Source organism: Setaria viridis, chromosome 4 (assembly GCF_005286985.2).
Source record: "Setaria viridis chromosome 4, Setaria_viridis_v4.0, whole genome shotgun sequence".
NCBI lineage: Eukaryota > Viridiplantae > Streptophyta > Magnoliopsida > Poales > Poaceae > Setaria > Setaria viridis.
Genome location: NC_048266.2, coordinates 30,658,357 through 30,677,534, shown reverse-complemented (window position 1 = coordinate 30,677,534; position 19,178 = coordinate 30,658,357). Strand labels below are relative to the sequence as shown.

At 49.1% G+C, this 19,178-nt stretch overlaps 2 protein-coding genes across 2 annotated transcripts; one reads left to right on the top strand and one right to left on the bottom strand.

Moving 5' to 3' along the window:
• Nucleotides 1-8,224: 8,224 nt before the first annotated feature.
• LOC117852349 (CASP-like protein 2C2) lies at nucleotides 8,225-11,555 on the top strand. Its single transcript, XM_034734396.2, has 3 exons — nucleotides 8,225-8,625; nucleotides 8,744-8,888; nucleotides 10,849-11,555. Exons 1-3 carry the CDS (start codon nucleotides 8,459-8,461, stop codon nucleotides 11,095-11,097), a joined length of 561 nt encoding a protein of 186 aa, XP_034590287.1. The 5' UTR covers nucleotides 8,225-8,458; the 3' UTR covers nucleotides 11,098-11,555.
• Nucleotides 11,556-11,771: 216 nt separating this feature from the next.
• LOC117852348 (4-coumarate--CoA ligase 4) lies at nucleotides 11,772-18,702 on the bottom strand. The gene is made up of 6 exons (XM_034734395.2): nucleotides 17,918-18,702; nucleotides 17,049-17,402; nucleotides 16,183-16,381; nucleotides 12,561-12,774; nucleotides 12,359-12,461; nucleotides 11,772-12,130 (listed from the first exon to the last, which is right to left on the bottom strand). The coding sequence occupies exons 1-6, from the start codon at nucleotides 18,566-18,568 to the stop codon at nucleotides 11,987-11,989; spliced, it is 1,665 nt and encodes a 554-aa protein (XP_034590286.1). The 5' UTR covers nucleotides 18,569-18,702; the 3' UTR covers nucleotides 11,772-11,986.
• Between the last annotated feature and the right edge of the window lie 476 nt (nucleotides 18,703-19,178).

Sequence of the window (19,178 nt, the reverse complement as noted above, 5' to 3'; positions counted from 1 at the left end):
TTGTGCCATGGCAGTGATCCTTGTTGAGTTGATAATGCTTGAGTCAAGACTAATGTATCTTGAAACCAGTAGTCGAGTAGTCATCATGAGTTGTTGCCTCGAAGTGATTACTCGGGCGCTGCTATGGGTAATAGCGACAAAGGTGTTCTATATTCCAAGAGTTTGGCACTTGTTCTCCTGAGAGCTCTTGCAATCTGTAAGATCTAGGTCCCGTGACCTTTGATATGATGTAAGGACCCTCCCATGGTGAATTGAGTTTATGCAATCCTGTTGTGTCTTGGATACGCTTGAGGACCATATCGCCCAAGTTGAAAGATCTTTCCTTGATGTTGCGGTCGTGGTAATGCCTTAAACCGTCAAGGTATCTGGCAGATTGCACTAGTGCTGCGCATCTTGCTTCTTCTAGACTATCTAGATCTGTTCGCCTTGTTTCTTCTGCCAGCTCTTCATCGTATTGTTCAACTGAAGGTGATTGCCATATGATGTCGGCGGGTAGTATGGCTTCCGAGCCATACATGAGGAAATAGGGTGATAGCCCGGTAGTCTTGCATGGTTGGGTACGTAGGCCCCACAGAGCATTCGGTAGCTCTTTGAGCCATTTGCCGCCTTTGGTGTTGCCAACGTCATGTAGTCTCTTCTTCAGGGCGTCGAGTATCATGCCATTAGCACGCTCGACTTGTCCATTGGCTCGCGGGTGAGCGACCGAGACATAGCGGACGTCGATGCCGCTGTTCTCGCAGTATTCCCAAAAGTCGTGGTTGTTGAAGTTTGACCCTAGGTCTGTGATAATCCTGTTGGGAAAATCGTAGCGGTGTACGATTTCATCTAAGAAGTCGAGGACCCGGTCTGCCTTGGGGCAAGTGATTGGTTTGACCTCGATCCACTTGGTGAATTTGTTGATTGCCACGAGTACTCGGTTGAATCCTCCTGGCGCAGTTGGTAACAACCCTATCATGTCGAGCCCCCAGTAGGCAAACGACCATGTTGGAGGTATTGTGACTAGCTTTTAGGCCGGTATATGTTGCTGTTTGGTGAAGAATTGACAATCTTTGCATTTCTGAACTAGTTGTTTAACATTAGCCAGAGCCATTGGCTAGTAGAAGCCTGCTCTGAAAGCCTTGCCAACTATTGTCCTCGAAGAGGCGTGGTTACCACAAATTCCTTTGTGAATTTCCTCTAAGATTTCTTGGCCATCTTTCTGGGTAACGCACTTCATGAGTACCCCAGATGATGCACCTTTCCTGTAGAGCTTGTCTCTGACTAGAACATAATTTTTTACTCGCCGGGAGATTTGTTCAGCCTTATTTTTGTCGGATGGTAGCTGGTGATCTTTGATGTAGTTGATGAATGGTGTCCTCCAGTTGACTTCTATCATCATAATTTCATGAGAGATGTCAGCAGTCTGGACCGTTGGCGGTGTGACTTGGTCAGATATGGACGGTTTGCGCGGTTCGTGTATGAAAATTCCTGCTGGAACCTCTGCATGGGTTGAGCCCATTTTGGATAAGACATCGGCGGCAACGTTGTTATCACGGACAATGTGATGAAATTCCAAGCCTGAGAACTTGTTTTCCAGTTTATAGACTTCTTTGCAGTAAGCGTCCATGTTGTCCTTGTTTCGGTTCCACTCGTCATTGACCTGGTTTATAACGACTAGTGAGTCGCCGTACACCAGTAGTCTTTTGATGCTGAGCGAGATTGCAAGGCGAAGGCCGTGTAGCAGTGCTTCGTACTCGGCTTCGTTGTTAGATGCTTCCTAGAAGATTTGCAGTACGTATTTGAGCTGATCTCCCTTGGGGGAGATGAGTAATATGCCTGCACCGGCCCCTTCAAGTTTGAGGGACCCGTCAAAGTACATTACCCAATGTTCTGGCCGTTCGACCGGTGTTGGTACTTGATTTTCAGTCTATTCAGCTACGAAGTCGATCAAAGCTTGGGATTTGATAGCTGTCCTTGGCTTAAAGTCCAAGGTGAGAGCTCTGAGTTCAACTGCCCATTTGGAGATTCTACCCGTGGCGTCTCTGTTGTGAAGAATTTCGTCGAGCGGGAAATCAGAGATGACTGTGATGTTGTGCTCTTGGAAGTAATAGCGCAGTTTCCGGGAGGTGAGCAGAATTGCATATAAGAGCTTTTGAATCGGTGAATACCGAGTTTTGGAGTCCGAGAGTACTTCGCTGATGAAGTAGGCAAGTCGTTGGCCCTTGTAAGCATGGCCCGGTTCAGACCGTTCGACTACTATTGCCGTGCTGACGACATGAGTAGTAGCTGATATGTATACGAGCAAGTCTTCATTTGGAGAAGGAGCGGTGAGTACAGGAGGCTTTGACAAAAAGTTTTTGAGTTGTGTTAGTGTCTTGTCTGCCTCTTCCATCCATTTGAACTTGTCCTGGCGTTTGAGAAGCTTAAAGAAGGGTAGTCCCCGTTCTCCAAGTCTCGAGATGAACCGATTGAGAGCGGCCATGCAGCCTGTGAGTTTCTGCACATCCTTAATGCTAGCTGGTGCCTGCATGTTTGTGATGGCAGATATTTTTACCGGGTTGGCCTTAATACCGCGATGGCTAATGATGAACCCGAGTAGTTTGCCGGAAGGTACTCCGAAGACGCACTTAGTAGGATTGAGTTTCTACCGGAAAGCACGTAGACTAGAGAAAGTTTTCTCCAAGTCCGCAATGAGTTCCTCCTGGCTTCGTGTTTTGACGACTACGTCGTCGACATAAACTTCAACATTGCGGTGAAGCTGCTTTTCGAAGCACATCTGTATGGTCCGTTGATACGTTGCCCCTGCATTTTTTAGTCCGAAGGACATTGTTTTGTAGCAGAAAGCTCCAAAAGGCGTGATGAACGCTGTTTTGGCTTGATCTTCTTCTTTGAGGCTTATCTGATAATAGCCAAAGTAGCAGTCGAGAAAGCATAGCAAGGCGTAACCAGCGGTGGAATCCACCACTTGATCAATCCTAGGTAGCCCGAAAGGGTCTTTTGGGCAGTGTTTGTTGAGGTCGGTGTAATCGACAGACATTCTCCACTCGTTATTTTTCTTACAAACGAGCACGGGGTTGGCGAGCTAGTCAGGGTGAAAGACTTCTTTGATGAACCCTACCGCGAGTAGCTTGGCTAACTCTTTTTTGATTGCCTCTCGTTCGTCTTGAGCAAACCGGCGAAGTCGTTGTCGTTTTGGAGTAGCTTTGGGATCGATGTTGAGAGAATGCTCAATCAGCTCCTTGGGCACACCTGGCATGTCAGCCGGTTTCCAGGCGAAGATATCGTGGTTAGCCCGAAGGAAGCTGACGAGCGCGGATTCCTATTTAGGGTCTAGCCCTATTCCGATCAGGGTTGTCTTGGAAGGATCGCCCGTCTGGAGGTCGACTGGTTTGAAGTCTTGCTCGCTGGCGGGTTTCACCTTTGTGGACCCCGACTTGTTTTCTGGGATCTCTAGTTCAGTTGGGTGGAGCTTCTTTGATGCTGTGAAGACTTGTTGCATGGGACTAGGTGCTTGAGAAGTCGCAGCAATTTCCACGGCTTCAGTGTCGCATTCGTAGGATCGCCGTAGATCTCCTCGCAGTGCTAGTTCTCCCTTGGGGCCTGGCATTTTGAGTACCAAGTAAACATAATGTGGTATGGCCATGAACTTGGCAAGTGCTGGCCTCCCAAGTATGGCATGGTAAGATGTCTCAAAGTCAGCGACTTCAAATCTGATGTACTCGGTACGGTAGTGTTCCTTAGTTCCAAAGGTAACTGGAAGGACAACTTGTCCTAGTGGTATAGCCGCATTTCCGAGCACGATACCGTAGATAGGTGAATCTGTTGGAGTAAGCATTTCAGTAACGTTGAGGCACATCTTCCTCAATGTCTTGGCGAAAATAACGTTGAGTCCACTTCCGCCGTCAATGAGTACTTTGGTTAACTTTGAGCCTGCCACAACCGGATCGAGTACTAGGGGGAAACGGGCTGGTTCTGAGAACTTGGTCCATTGGTCCTTTCTGCTGAAGGAAATGGGCACTTCTGACCATTTTAGCGGTGTTGGATCCGTTGGTTCAATGGACATGATCTCCCTGAGTACGAGTTTATTGGCTCGCTTGGATGCGGTGCCTAGAATACCGCCGAAGATGACGTTGACGGTTTTTGAGGCGGTCTGGAAGTCGCCTTCTTCGTCTTCATCGTTGTGGACTTTGCTGTTGCCCTTATCTTTTTTCTTGGTGTATTCTTCAGGGGGTGGTGGTGCGGGTAAGTCTTGCATTACTCGGCGCATGCTGTAGCAGTCTATGGCCGAGTGCTTGCTAGTCGGGTGCCATGGGCACTGCTTTTTGAGTAGCTCGGTGAAGGTTGGACCTTCGTCGTTTTTACGGGATCCTTTTTCCCTAGAGTTGGTCATGGTGGCAATAGTGTTGTCGGGCTTCCTTTTGCGGCTGTGATTACTCGAATAGTTATTTCGAGTATCATTGTGTCGAGTTCTATCTTGGTCATTGTTATTGTTGTCGCGTCCACGGTTGCGGTGCGAGCCAAAACGTTCTCGCTCTTTGTCTTCTTCATCCGCCCACTGCTGCACCATGACTTTGAGGTCTTAGACATTAGCTGGTCATCGGCGGCCGAAGTCTTGGTATGTTCGTCGATCGTAGAGTCCATTCTGGAAGCACTCGATGACGTCTATTTCTGATATGTCAACTACGGTAGCCTTTTTTTCGAAGAAACGTCGCAAATAGTCGTGTAAGGTCTCGCCTTCTTTTTGCTTAATTTGACTTAAGTCAATCTTGTTGCCTGGTCTAGCCATGGAGCCGGCGAAGTTGTTGGTGAAAGCCTTTGTCAAGTCTGCCCAAGAGTCAATGGACTTGGGTTTGAGTGACTCAAGCCAGGTCAGTGGTGCGGGTTCCATGCATATGGGGAAGTGGATAACCTTGGTGTCCTTATTGCCCCCGGCTGCTTGGACGGCTAGTGAGTAGCATCGTAGCCATTGAATTGGGTCTTATTTGCCATCATACTTGGTGATTCCAGTTGGCTTAAACTTCTCGGGTAGTTTTGTTTTCATTACCCGGTTTGTGAAAGCAGGAAAATGGTTGTAGTTGTCAACTTCTCGCTCGCGCCGACTGTTGAGGATTTCTCGCAGATCACTAAAGTTGGATACTTCGTGGTTCTTCCGAGTAGGGCAAATGCTTTTTACCGAGTTGGTGCAGCTGACCTCTCCAACATCCTTATGGCGTGCTGGGGCCTTGTGCTTGCTTGGGCCTTGGCTGTGTTGCCGAGGTTGATTGACAACTTCATTGTCGTTTCTTGGGATATTGTTGTTGTCTGCAGCTCCCCTGCTGCCTTCTTGGTGAGCTGAGATGCGAGGAACAGATGGAATTGGTGATTCTTTGTCAAGTAACTTGTAGGCTTGCTCCGCGAGTTGTGCAATCAGTCCGTTGCCGCGCTGCACGAGTTGAGCTGTGGCTTCGTTATCCCTGTCTTGAGGTATCAACGTTGTTAATAGATTGATCGAGGCAATTGCCGCGAGTGGAGTATTGTGCTCTTGAGCCTGAACTGCGTCGAAAGCCCTTTCAAGGTTTGTGATGGGAATATTTGCAGCCATCGACTGCTGCCGCACCGCTCGAGTAGCGTTGCGCATTCTTCTTAGGTTCCGTTGTTCGGAGGTTTCATTGTGAGGAGCGTCAGCTATAGACTCGTCTTCGGAGATGTTGTCGAGTTGTGCTAATCGCCTGGGGGTTCTGTTCTGGCTAGTACCCGGGTTGTTATTTTGAGTAATAACAAGGACTTCCCTATCCGGGTAGTAGCTTTCGGAGCTTGATGTTGCGATCTCTGTGGAGCTTTCCTCATGATTGGAAGTGAGTGGAATGCCCTCTTGATAGGGGAGGTTGTCTATATGAGCGACAAGGCGCGAATCGTAGTCGCGGGCAAGGAGAGACGGTCTTAATCCTGGCCAATGTACGAATCTGCCTGGTGATGTTGAAGTTATTACCAATCCTTGGGCTGGACCAGATAATGGTATCTCTGGTGGATAAACCGAGTCGGAGTCGACATCTTCATCGCGCCCGAGTTCGAGTTGGATTCGAGTAAGAAAGTCTTGGTGAACTTCGGTTGCGTTGCGGAGTCCGTGCGGGAACCACTTTGAAGTCGAAACCGACTTGGGAATTGACTGGGACCGACTAGTCCGAAGCGAAGTCGAGTCCGACGCGTAGTCAAACTCGAAATTTTCAACTTTGAAATCTTGGCTTTTTCTGGTCAGGTCTTCTGCTTTCTTCTCCTGAGCTTTGATGATCTGGCGCAGGAACGAACCCGAGCCATCGGCAATGCAGAGCCAGGATCCGAAAATGAAGGTGGCGCCCGCTTCAACGAAGAAGACGGGCCTGATGATGACCGTTGCCATTGAGTTCCCGCTGAGAAACTCGATGAGCTCCCCTACCTGGCGCGCCATCTGTCGGTGTTTTAGACCGGCAACCCGCCTAGGGGGTATCCTAGGTGGTCTTTTGTGCGGTAAGGGTCATCGAGAATCAAGGAATCAATGGTGACGCAAGGAACACGATTTAGACAGGTTCGGACCGCTAGATCGCGTAATACCCTACGTCTTGTGTGTTGGTTTGTATTGATCTTGGGTGAACTGGAGTTGTTTGTCTTTGAGGGGGTCCCTGCCCGCCCTTATATACACAGGTGGGCAGAGTTACAAGTCCGAGTCCTAGTCGAGTACAATTTCAGAATTTTACTCAGTAAGACCCGAGTAGTTTTCCATATGCATACTTGACTAGTTCGAGTGGGATACGCCTATCCTTTGTCCTGATCATATCCGAGTACGCCCCTTAGTGGGCCGTACAAGGTCTACTCGTGGGCCTGGGGTGCATGCCCGACATGCTGGACGATCGACCTTTTAGTACCGGTCAGGGACCCTTTAATGCTAGGTGCGCGATCGGTATCGCTAGTTCGGTACTAAATGCAATGCATTTTAGTACCGGGCAATTTAATTAGTACTAAATGACTTTGCGGTCAAAAAAATTAAAGAAAATTCTCAGAACAGCTGGGATGCTCCCACACACTGCATCGTCGCAAGGCATAAGTCACGCGAATTTCACACGTAATATGCGCGTGCGCAGACCCACGACCTCAAGCCTCGCGTGAACCTTCCTTACCATCTCACCTACACAGCACATGTGATGGAGTTGAAGTAACCCGTAGAGAGACTTTTAGTACTAGGCAATATCACCACCCGGAAATAAAAGGTACCTTTAGGACCGGATGATGCTATTGCTCGGTACTAGAAGTCTTCGTGGTTTTAGTACCGAGTGGTGTTGTGACCTGGTACTAAAAGGTCTTCGGGGATCGAAAATTCGGTCCTAGTACTAATTTTATGTGTTAGTACCGAACCAAAAGACCACCGGTACTAACGTCATGGACGAATGCTCACTTGTCCAGTAGTGTGGTCAAACCTCACTAACCTTAGGCGTAGCAAATTGTGTAGCAAACAATGGCTTCAGAACCGTTCAGGTCCGTCCGTGCTATGGTTAAGACGTGTATTAAATATATGCTTACAAGAAACTAAACTGTGATACGACTAATTAGTGACGTGAGGCGGCTGGTGTAGCCATGCCAACGAATGATTCGGTGAAGTGAAAGAAAATGCGGGGTTTCCATACCCGTCGCCAAAAAGCTTGGTAGAGGATCTAGACCTCCCGGCCGGCAGCTGTCCGAGAATGAAATGTCCTGTGCCAATGGCAAACACGCAATGAATCCAAGCGCGCCACGAGTTGTTTTTTCGAAACAGCACGCGTGCCTGTGTGTCCTACAGCACTGCGCGCGTCGTGCTCCGGGCAGTTGGGACACGACTGCTAGCTGGGCCGGCGCCTCGCTCCGTTCTTAACACGCTGCCTCCTGCACCGTTGCAACTGATGAGATTAATTGGTGATGATCCGCGCCTTGATGATGCCACACTCACTTGGACAGCGACCGAGCGGCACGTTTCTTGATGATTACTAAGTGCGGCTGCTAATCCCTGCCGTAAAATAATTGTTACTGAACTTTGCATTGCAAAGCCTAGTTCAGTGTCACTCGTTCATGTCTCGTAAATCCCCATTAACTGCTGGTAGTACTAGAGCCATGTCTTTCGGGGATCCCCCATCCCATTAACTGCTAAAAACTACTCGTGTCCTCTGGATCCCATGGACTGTGCGCGACCCGGCTCGGGCGGGCACCGTACGTACCGGAGGCCTGTTCGCCAGCATGTCGCCGCGGGGCACCAACACCATGGTCTGGTACGCGTCGCGCAGCGGTGTCGAGCGCCAAACGCAAGGCGTGCGCCTATAAGACCCGGCCGACCCGCCGCCAACGCAGGCGAGGCAACAACCACTAGGCGCGCGGGGGGCCTCGGCTGTTCAGCGCGAGAGAGTTCACGCGCCTCGTGCCTGCTCGATCTTGGAGAGGAGGGATCGGGTCGGAGCAGGCCGGTCACGCGCGCAGCTAGGTAACTGTTGAAGGCGAGGAGATGGTGGCGGCGGCGAGGGCGTCGGAGGTGAAGGCGGAGGGGTTCCTGCGGGGCGCGTGCGCGGCGCTGGCGGCGGCGTCCGCGCTGCTGGTGGGGCTCAGCACGCAGACGGAGACCGTGCTGCTCGTCAGGAAGAAGGCCACCGTCAGGGACGTCCAGGCCCTCTGGTAATTAAGCTACCTGTGTGCTCCTTCCACCTCGTGCGCATGCTGGTTGTTGTTGCCCTTGTGCGGCGTGATTTCGATGAGCACGAGTGCTGAACTGCTGATCATCGATATGCTGCAGGGTGCTGGCGATGGCGGCGGCCGTGGCGGCGGGGTACCACCTGCTGCAGCTGCTCAAGTGCTTCTACCTCGGCCGCGTCGGCGGCGTCAACCCCTGCCGCCGGAGCAGCAGGGCTTTGGCATGGATATGCCTCCTGCTCGACAAGGTACGCCTCAACAACTCCCTCCTAACCCCCATCTTCTTCCGGAGGAAGGCTTTGATTCCTCCTTTCGTCCGAAGGAATCTTCGAAGTTTCCGTTGGCGGGAAAAAATGTTTTTTCTCCCTAGATGTGGTGTGAAGGCTCGCAATTCGATTACATACTTAACCCACAAAGTCTGATGAAATTAGTGCAAATTCAAGCTCTAATCTTCGTAAAGGAAACAAAAAGGAAGGGATACAGTGGAGAGCGTCCAATCCTTTTTCGTGACAAGCCTAGCCATAGATTCTTAGGATGGGAGCAGCTTTTTGTCAGTTTACATGAACATCACTATACTAACAGTAACATCACCATCACATAATGATCCTCACTAGTCGTAGTACATACGTAGCTATCAAATAATCCTATCTTTGTACTATTAGTAATTAGGGCACTTAATTTCGCAGCTGTTTTTACCTACAGCACACGGCAGTCATGACACTGTGCTCTACTCCAGCACACACCTGTCATTCTTCCCATGCTTTGCAGCTGATCTGAAAACGGTACGTTCAGTACCCAATTTTTCAGGTGGCTCATCAACAACTCTTCTTTTACAAAAAGGACAAAAAAAGGGGAGAAAAGAAAAGTAATCGTCAGTACTAAAAGATAAACATGATTGAAATTTAAGATAGGGTTTGTTGCATCTCACCTGTACATCATCACTGTGGTCTCATTTAAGCGCACCAAGATCGCATCGATGGAGGCGGTTCCAAGCGAAGGCTGGAATTATGCGAGCTCTTCACCATCCGTTCATTAATAAGAACAGCTAGCTTTTGTGGTTATGTGGATTCGGTGGAGTGCGCCATCGCCATGTGAGTTGTGAGTGATCGCAGTCGGTTAGCCACCACTTTAGTTGTAGCTAGGACCTGAAAAAGATGTAGGTTTTAATTTCAGAAAAAGATGTAGGTTTTCGATACTGCTTCATCATTCAAGAAATTAGTCAGATACATAGTACTACCTCAGTCCCAAAAGTGCATTTCTAGATTTTTTTTCTTTGTTCACAAATCAATGCACACCGCTAAAACATAACCACATGATTGGATGTTTAAGGGGGATAGTGATGGATGAGCCTACACCTTGAATTTTTTTTTTTGGGGGAAAAAGCTGTAGCTAAAAGTTAAGTTGTTTTATTTTGGGATGGAAGGAACAGTCATAATTAACCAAACCTGCCACATGCATGTTAACGGACCAGACCTTGAAAATAGAAAAAGAAATCAGGCAATGCATATGCACCTTTAGAGGAAAAAGAAAAGGACAATTAAATCTAAGTTGGTTAAAAAGCTTAAAAATGCAATTCCTTTAGAGCAAACTTTAAACGCTTGAAATGCTCTAATTATGAGGGAGTAAATAAATATACAAATAAAATTTTAGCCTTGCAAGGGTTTGGGGTCTGGAATTTAATGTACTAGTGGTCCATCAATTTTCTTGTTTGTTTATTATTACTCGGTAGTGTGTGCGGTGTGCCTGAGTCAACTCCCAAGCGGTCGCGAACAGCGGAAGTAGGGCAGATCACATTGATGGCTCAAGGCGATGGAAGCCATACGAAACACCTCGAGTTGCCGGAGAAGAAGGACGGACCCCATGCGCCGCAGGCTGCAGCTCGGCGATGCCAACAACCGCGGCTACAGAGATTCATAGCGAACACTCAAACAGTACAGCAATTCACAAGGACACACAGCTACAGCAAGCCAGCAACAAGCACAAACAGCCATAAAGACCGCCCATCCCTACCGTCTCCGGCCACTCTCCGGCGTCTCCGCCACGATCGAATTCACGCTGTTTTGTTCGTCTCGTGACCTCTCGACCTGTCAATCGTCATGGTTCATTCTCACTGGTTTGCGTGCACAGCAGCGTCTCGTGCACACGTGCCAATTCTGCTCCAGTTTTGCTTGAGTGCTTGACATTTTGGCAACCACCGTGCCTGTGCAGGCGTGCGCGTACACGACGTTCGCGACGACGGTGGCGGCGGCGCAGGCGTGCGTGATCGCGCTGGACGGCGCGCACGCGCTGCAGTGGACCAAGCTCTGCAACATCTACACGCGCTTCTGCGAGCAGATCGCCGGCAGCCTCGTGCTCGGGATCCTCGCCGCCGCCGGCACCGCCGTCCTCTCCGCCGTCTCCGCGCGCAACGTCGTCCGCCTCTACCCGGCGCCGCCGCCGCCCTACGCCGCGCACTAGAAGCAGCGGTGGGCTCAAGGCGTCAGCTGGGCCGCGTGCGCTTCTCTGAAGAATCTCTAACAACGATGGGCCGTGACGAAATGTAGGCCCAAGTGAAGAGTGAAGATGGAGATGTTAGTAGAATTCTGCCTACTTTGGACTGTACTATTTCGCTCTCTCCCTCCTCCCTCTCCAAAAAAAGGGGTACTTGTATGGTTTTTTTTGCTTTTGTTTCGTTTGATATGTTAGTGGAGATGAGTACGTATGTGTGCTAGTGTATCTGTATGTATTTGCAGTGTATTTTCGTAGATAATAATATGCTACGTCTTACCAGCAGTGCAGCTAAAGAAAAAAAAACAGCAGTTACTGCCTGCTGTAAAGGAGTTGTACTGCTGTAGTGACAATATTGCAGTAGGACTTTCATACCTCAATTTGAAAATCACGTTTCATTTTAAAAAAATGGATACAAGATTCCATTAGTTCTTGCTGCAGACACACACAAATTTCATCTTTCGAATTTCAATAGCAACCCAACATGGCTAAGTTTTGTTGGGACCCGGTACAAGATTGATCAGTCTGAATTTGGATTGGATCAGCCTGTCATTTCACCAAAGCAGTCTGAATTTATATACAGGGAGCACTCACCATTCGAATTTGGGAATGGCTCATACTGAACAGAAGGTTTAACTCAGACATGGTACAAATTATAATCAGCCTTTTTTTTCTTTGTCAAAAACGGTATCTATACATGACACAATACATATGCTGGACAAATAAACAAAGTATACCTTACCCATCTAAAAGAATCAATATTGATCGCCTGGCCTTTCTATATGTATATCTCATGAATACTACATGATTTTTGGCAAGGGTGTACAAAGTGGAGGGGAAAAAAGAATCAATATCGGGCTTAGCTTTTGGACTGTGCACTGTCACCACCAGGAATGCCCGCAGCAAGTCGTGCTCTCAGGTCCTTCCTCAGGATTTTGCCAGAAGGATTCTTCGGAATAGAATCCGTGAAGAAAACTTTGTTGATCCTCTTGTAGAACACAACCTATAACATAGTAGAAACTGTAAGGTGTGCCCTCTTTTGAAAGTTTGGATCAGTGTACTTTGCTTTATAAGTGACATAGGCACATGAACTAGTGTCAGCATTGTTTATGCTTATACATGATGTAGCCTTAGCTTAAGAGTCTTTTAAATATTCAATGTTTGTAGATATGCATGGACATGTGACAATTGTGTTAATTATTTATTTCAGAAGGTTACAATTTGGTATTACCTCCTTTGCAACAAACTGCTTGATCTCGTCCTCACTAATCTCAGAATCTTCAGTCCGTATAATGAATGCAACAGGGACTTCACCGGCAAGCTCATCTTTCATTCTGCAATCAATCCAAAATAATTAATTCCTCGAGCACAATATATCAAGTGCAATGTAATTCTGGTTCCATTTGATGATTTAAGCAAGCGGATCAACGTACGAGACAACAGCAGCATCCTTAATTTCAGGATGAGTGATGAGAAGGGCCTCAAGTTCCGCAGGAGGTACTTGGAAGCCCTTGTATTTGATTATCTCCTTTAGCCTGTCAACAATGAAGATCTCATCGTTGTCATCAACATAACCAATATCACCAGTGTGCAGCCATCCATCCTTATCAATGGTGTTCTTTGTCGCTTCTGGATCATTCAGATAACCTGGAGATTGTAGATTTTAGTAATTAGCATGACAATTATTACCTTGAAACATTCCGGGGCACATTTAGAATTTAATCTGATAACTAGTACAAGAAATATGTTTAGTGCTGAGACAGAATCAGATGGTCCAAGCAAAAGACAGTTCAAAAGAATGCTATAGGATAGTCGCTAGAGTCAACTTTAGGTTACACTTGCAACCTACAGTAACCTCATATACTAATGCCACCGTTTCTTATAATTTACTCTCTCCGTTTCAAATTGTATGTCATTTTGGCTTTTCTAGATACATATGTTTTGTTATGTATCTAGACATAACCTATATGTGGATGCATAGCAAAATATATGTATCTAGAAAAGCCAAAACGACCTACAATTTGGGATAGAGGGAGTACATGCGACATGCTAGAAAAATGTTGCCAACAAATTTTGGATATAGTCCTTGAGGCTTGAGGTGGCATGCGGCAATTACTGCTGAAAGCAACATTTTGTTCATAACCAAACTTCGTTGCACCTTCTATGGAGTAGTTTTATTTTGGAACACAAATATTGTGTGGTCGCAAAAATGGAAGGATGGATAATTGCTTTTTGTTTACTGAAGGAGCACATCTAATTTTTTTAGATAATGAGGGACACATCTAAATGCTTAGAAAAAAGGACTACACTAATAACTCAGTATGCAAGGGCATTATGGCAGTGAAGGAGAAAGAAAAGGACAGAATATGGGGAAGATTCCAATCAAAGAAACATGCACATGGGTGACCATAGACCAGCCTGTTGCCATCATGGATTCATGGATACAATGTATGCACACCCAAGAGATATTTCACCTTACTGCATCTACAGCAGTTTGCAAAAGGAAAGACGGCCATCAACAAACCGGTTCCAGAGCTGGACAGGTAAAAACTAAACAAAAACTCAGTGAAAAGGAGACACCCAAAGCAAGGCAGGTGCCTGGTCGTATCTTGCATTTATCTTGATGAGAAACAGATATTGCAGCAGAACTCCATGCTTGACATTTTTCATTTTAAGAATTTTTTATTGAAACCAATTATGATGATCTTTAGTTGTTCGAGGTTCTAGAAATTTGTGTAAACTAAGGCCTCCACATTCTTTCACATGGCCAGCTTGCTGTATCGATGGATATAGGATATAAATAAATGCACTTTTCGGAAGATGCCAACCCAGATTCTCTGTAACTTCTTCCACTCCAGAAGCTCGTGTTTAATTGGATATTATTATCGCATAAGATCAGGCAATGGAAACTTAAAAATACTGAGGAAATCTACATAACTTATGCCTATTTTATTTTTATTCATTCCTCAATGTTTTTGGGTGATTATTCGGAGTTGTCATCTTAACCAGTTCTAGTCTGTGCTAGAGTCCAAGAAAATTGGTGTCACTTCAAAAAAGGTAGTGACTTATGCCCAACTCTTTGTAGTTCAATAAGGGGATGGTATGATGATCACAAATCTCTGTCCCAGTCCCAGTCCCAGTGGGGTCTTTTAGGTCCCCACTCTCTGTCCCAGTCCCAGTCCCAGTTCAATTAGGTCCCCCCTGATGGATCATGCAGGCTGGCAGCTTATGGAGAAACTTTTTCTTTTCTGTAAAAATAGTGTTACGTAACTGACAAAATCAGTTCAGTTTGGTTCTAGTGCCCAGAAAATAGCCTGTTTCAGGGCTAGCACATGCAGGGTCAGGGCGTTGAGCAGCGAGGTATGGCCCTGCCTGGCCAGTTCATCTATTACAAGGCACATGCCCAAGTCAGGAGAAGCATCCAGTTTGACGATGACACGAACAAGTGGGCTCAGACCATCACACGCTAGGCGTCAATGGGTTTTCAGGTCTGGGCAGGTGAGAACCAACCAAGGGTTTGGGTCTGAATTACTATCACCGCTGGCGCATGTCTGTATCCAAGAAGCAGTCTTCAAATCATTAACTGAATACATGGACCCGAGGCACTAATGCTGAGCTGCTCCCAAGTATTCCTAACGATGCCAGCAATGGTCAAGATGTGCTGCCGCTAAGGAAAAAAGATGGCTTCTTGAGTTCTAACTTCTAAATATATCAAGAACAACCTTTTTCTTCTTCTTCTAGTCTCAGAATATTCTCCGGAACCATCAACCATGCTGTCATGGGTGATGGGTCATGATAAACTGATCGACAAGCTGAGAACGATTGGTTACCCAACGTGCCTGCCTCCATGGCTAGTTGGATGCCAACAGCCGTGGGAAATGACTGGCAATCAGACGTGTGCTAGAAGGAAATTATCAGCCTGTGTCTCTAGTGGTTGGGTTTGAACGGGTAGGCTACCGGCTATCTAACTGGACCTGCACTGAACACGAACTTTCAGTCTTCCAAAGGGAGAAGCTTTTGGTACAACCACTACACCTACTAGTCAATTCTTTTTGGTACAGAACAAACTGAAACTTGAGGCACTTAAATGCCATTCCAACAGAAAAGGAGCAGAGACTTTCAGAGAATGCTTAAGTGCATCCTACAAGTTCTTTTCTTTCTGAAACTTTCAGAAACTATTTTTCATAAACAGGGTCGAATCCACATAGAGAAGGACTTATTGTTCCTGACCAAATACATTACCAGAATACTCCATGTGCTCAAAAGCAAGCGGTGTTTTGAACTTTTGATGCTACCTAGGCGGCTAGGTCTTGATGCCTGATGTCAAAGCAAAAATAAAGGGCCTGTTTGGCTCACGAGGACTAAACTTTAGCCCCCATCACATCGAATGTTTGGATACTAATTAGAAGCATTAAATATAGTCTAATTACAAAACTAATTACATAAATGGAGGCTAATTCGTGATACGAATCTATTAAGCCTAATTAGTCCATGATTTGACAATGTGGTGCTACAGTAACCATTTGTTAATGATGGATTAATTAAGCTTAATAGGTTCGTCTCGCGAATTAGCCTAGGGGTTCTGCAATTAGTTTTATAATTAGCTCATATTTAATCCTACTAATTAGCATCCGAACATCCAATGTGACAGGGCTAAAGTTTAGCCCTGGTATCAAACAGCCCCAAATTCGTTTTCATGCTGCTAGAGGACTGCCTTACTTAATTTATAGCAAAGATTGTCAAGTCCACACCAGTCGCAAGCCGCAACGGCTTTGCTCTCGTGACTGAGAGCAACGTACCGGATGGCATCGCCGTGCTGTCAGAGTCTCCAGAGACCAATCCAAACCCACATTCAGACGAGCTTTAATTTTTAAACTTTTAATTGGCTAGTCATGGGCTCATGGCTCCAAAGCCATGGGTCCTGAGTAAACACTACCGACCAATGATCATGGAGCCCGATTGTTCACTTCACTCATTCAATCAGTGTTGCTCTATCGTACTAAAATACTGGAGGTGGCAGGGAAGGACGAGAGCAAGGATTGATTGGACGGGTACCTTTCATGATCTGCTCGCCGCGGATGCAAATCTCGCCGGGCTGGTTCCGGCCCAGCGACGCGCCAGTGTCGGTGTCGACGATCTTCAGCTCGGCGTTCCGGACGACGGTGCCGCAGGAGCCCGACTTCACCTCGAACGGCTCCTTGGCGAAGGCCAGGCACATGGCCAGCACGGGCCCTGCCTCGGTCATCCCGTACCCCTGTGACGGCACACGAACAGAGATTTTTGTTGTCAATCCAAACAGTATCCCGTTTAAGACTTCAGAATGAAATCGTGCACATTAGCATTCAAACAAAGAGGAACTATCGCTCGTGCAACTTGTTGACAAACGCCGGCGCACCGGCACCGGTGGTGGGACTCGTCCACCCAGAATCTGGGAGGGAGATAAACACGTACACCGAAAGAGCAGCCCAACAAAATGCTTTTCTTGGCGAGACGGCAACCGGGAATCATGAGGCTGGCGTGTGCTCCCGACCTTTCACCAGCCACCCCACCTACACTAGAGCCCCTGCAGGCATCCTGCACCTGCACACCTCCATGAAGCCCCTCTCGCGTAGTTGAGATGTCGCCTTGGCATGCAGCACAAGCAAAGCAAACCCCCGGACCCAACGTGGCTCGTGCGCCCCTCGCGGCCCGCGGCCAGAAAGACGCCAAAAGCGCGACGCTACCACCCACCTACCACGCTACAAATCCTTTTCAATCCCGTCGCACCCACTAACTAATCCTCAATGCTCCAATCCATCAATCCATCCAGTCTACGATTCAATATAAAACTCATAGTTGCGGACGTGCATTCAATCATGGAAGTAGCGCTATCACTGAACATGACGCATGCGTGAACAGTACTAGGAGTTGGAGCAACGGACCTGGCCGAGCACGGCGTTGGGGATCTTGGCCATGAACGCGTCCTGGAGGTCCTTCCCCATGGGGGCGGCGCCGGACATGACCATGCGGATGGAGGCGAGGTCGGCGGCGCACACGCGGGGGCTCTTGGCGATCTCCACCACGATGGGTGGGACGAAGGGCGCCACGGTAACGCCGTGCGCGCGCACCAGCTCCACCAGCGCGCCGCTCTCGAACTTGCGCATGATCACGATGGCGCACCCGGCGCGCAGCCCCGCCAGGAGCACCGAGTTGAGCGAGTAGATGTGGAACAGCGGCAGCACGCACAGCAGCACGTCGTCCTGGCTGAAGTACAGGTTCGGGTTCTCGCCGTCCACCTCGAAGAAACCATCGGAAAATTGCATTTGAGTCAGCCAGAATTCAGAAAGCAACATTGAAAAACTCAAACGCTAGCACCATTAATCCTGATCCTGTCGACGCGCATCTTGAGATGGCAGGAAGACAGCTGGTTGACTCTGCTGACTAGAAGGAGTAGTGTGACTGACAAGTGGGGTCCGCGCGGTGGGGTCCACGCGACGCGAGACTAACCACGACTCCACGAGGCCGGCTGTGCCTTTAATGGCTGACGCGGTGATAAATGGGCAGCGCTCGATTGGCGCCGGCAAAAAAAAGGGGGAGGGAAAAAAAAAAAGAAATGCCCCCAAGCTGGAAAGCGTGGGCGCCATCACGCCACTTCGAAGAAGCAGCACAGAAAGGGGAAATCCCCAAAAAATTCGACGCCCCAATAGAAACCTTTTTTTTTTTACCGCTCGCAGCAGCTGCCAGCTAATGGAAATGGGTAATGGGGCAGTCCGGTGGCGAGAGGAAGGAGGCGAGGAGCTCGTGTGCTCACCTGCTGCGCGACGCTGGTGACGAGGCTGCGGTGCGTGAGCATGACGCCCTTGGGCATCCCGGTGGTGCCGGAGGAGTAGGGGAGCGCGACGACGTCGTCGGGCTCCACCTCCTCGTCGGCGGCGAGCGGCTCGGCGGCGTCCATGAGGTCCCGGAGCCGGAGGCAGCCCTCGAACTCGCCGTCGACGGCGACCACGGGCACGCCGCGCTCGGCGGCGAAGGCGCGCACCTTCTCGACGGCGCAGGCCTCGGTGACGATCACCCGCGCCCCCGCCGCGGCCGCCTGGCGGTGGATCTCGTGCGGGGTGTAGAACGGGTTGGCCGTGGTGGTGGCCGCCCCCAGCCGCGCGGCGCCCAGGAAGACGAAGGCGAACTCGGGGCAGTTGCGGAGGAGGTTCATCACCACGTCGCCCTTCCCCACCCCGAGCCCGCGGAGCGCCGCCGCCGCGCGACGGGACAGGAGCTCCACGTCGGCGTAGGTGTGGACGGCACCCGTCTGCCCGTCGATGAGGCACGGGCGGGAGGACACCTCCGGGAGCCGCTCGAAGCAGTAGGCCTGCAGCGAGAGGTGCCCCGGGATCTCGATGTCCGGGAGCTTGGAGCGGAACACGGCTGTTGGTGCCGCGGCCGAGTCCTCCGGGACGGACCCCATCGGGCTCGTTGCCGGTGAAATGGTGGACTCCGGGTGACCGGTAGGGAAAATGGTCGCCGCCTGGTCGGGATTTTGAGGAGGCTCTGCTCGGCTCTGCTGCTCCCTTGAGCTGAGCTGAGGGCGGAATTGGGGGGAAGGCGAAGCTAAATATACGGCCGCGGGATGGAAGGAAAGGTTGGTGGGGTAGAGGTCGGAAAGGATGACAGGTGGGGCCGCGGTGGCGGTGGGGCACGGAGTGGACGCAGCCACACGGGGTTGGTGAGACCGTGAGAGTTGATGGCATGTTTGCTTCCAGCCCCGGAGAAGCTGCCTGTGCCAGGCAGGTTGATCCGGCCGCAGGCAGTGGAAATCGGAGATGCTGCCTGGCGCAGGCAGGTTTTACAGGGTCCGATGCAAGGAAGCCCCTCGGGAAGTGTGAAGTGAGAACCGAGAAGCTTGGTTAGCATAGTAACAGACTGGGTGGCACGTTACAGGTTGTTTGACTCTGTTTTCACCTTTTCACTAGGCCTAGTTGAGTTCAGCATCCGATATTCCACTGGAAAAAAGAGTGAAGTGGAAAGACGATCGCCGCATCGCTGGATGAGACGGCGAGACCCTCTGCTTTCTGCGC

Bases quoted from the DNA above. Each gene is read 5' to 3' on its own strand.
- LOC117852348 (XM_034734395.2), bottom strand. From the start codon at position 18,568: ATGGGGTCCGTCCCGGAGGACTCGGCCGCGGCACCAACAGCCGTGTTC. The intron at 12,462-12,560 runs GTACGTTGATCC...GATTGATTGCAG, and splicing joins AAGGATGCTGCTGTTGTCTC to AATGAAAGATGAGCTTGCCG. The intron at 12,131-12,358 runs GTAATACCAAAT...ACTATGTTATAG, and splicing joins AGCAGTTTGTTGCAAAGGAG to GTTGTGTTCTACAAGAGGAT.
- LOC117852349 (XM_034734396.2), top strand. From the start codon at position 8,459: ATGGTGGCGGCGGCGAGGGCGTCGGAGGTGAAGGCGGAGGGGTTCCTG. The intron at 8,626-8,743 runs GTAATTAAGCTA...GATATGCTGCAG, and splicing joins AGGGACGTCCAGGCCCTCTG to GGTGCTGGCGATGGCGGCGG. The intron at 8,889-10,848 runs GTACGCCTCAAC...GTGCCTGTGCAG, and splicing joins TATGCCTCCTGCTCGACAAG to GCGTGCGCGTACACGACGTT.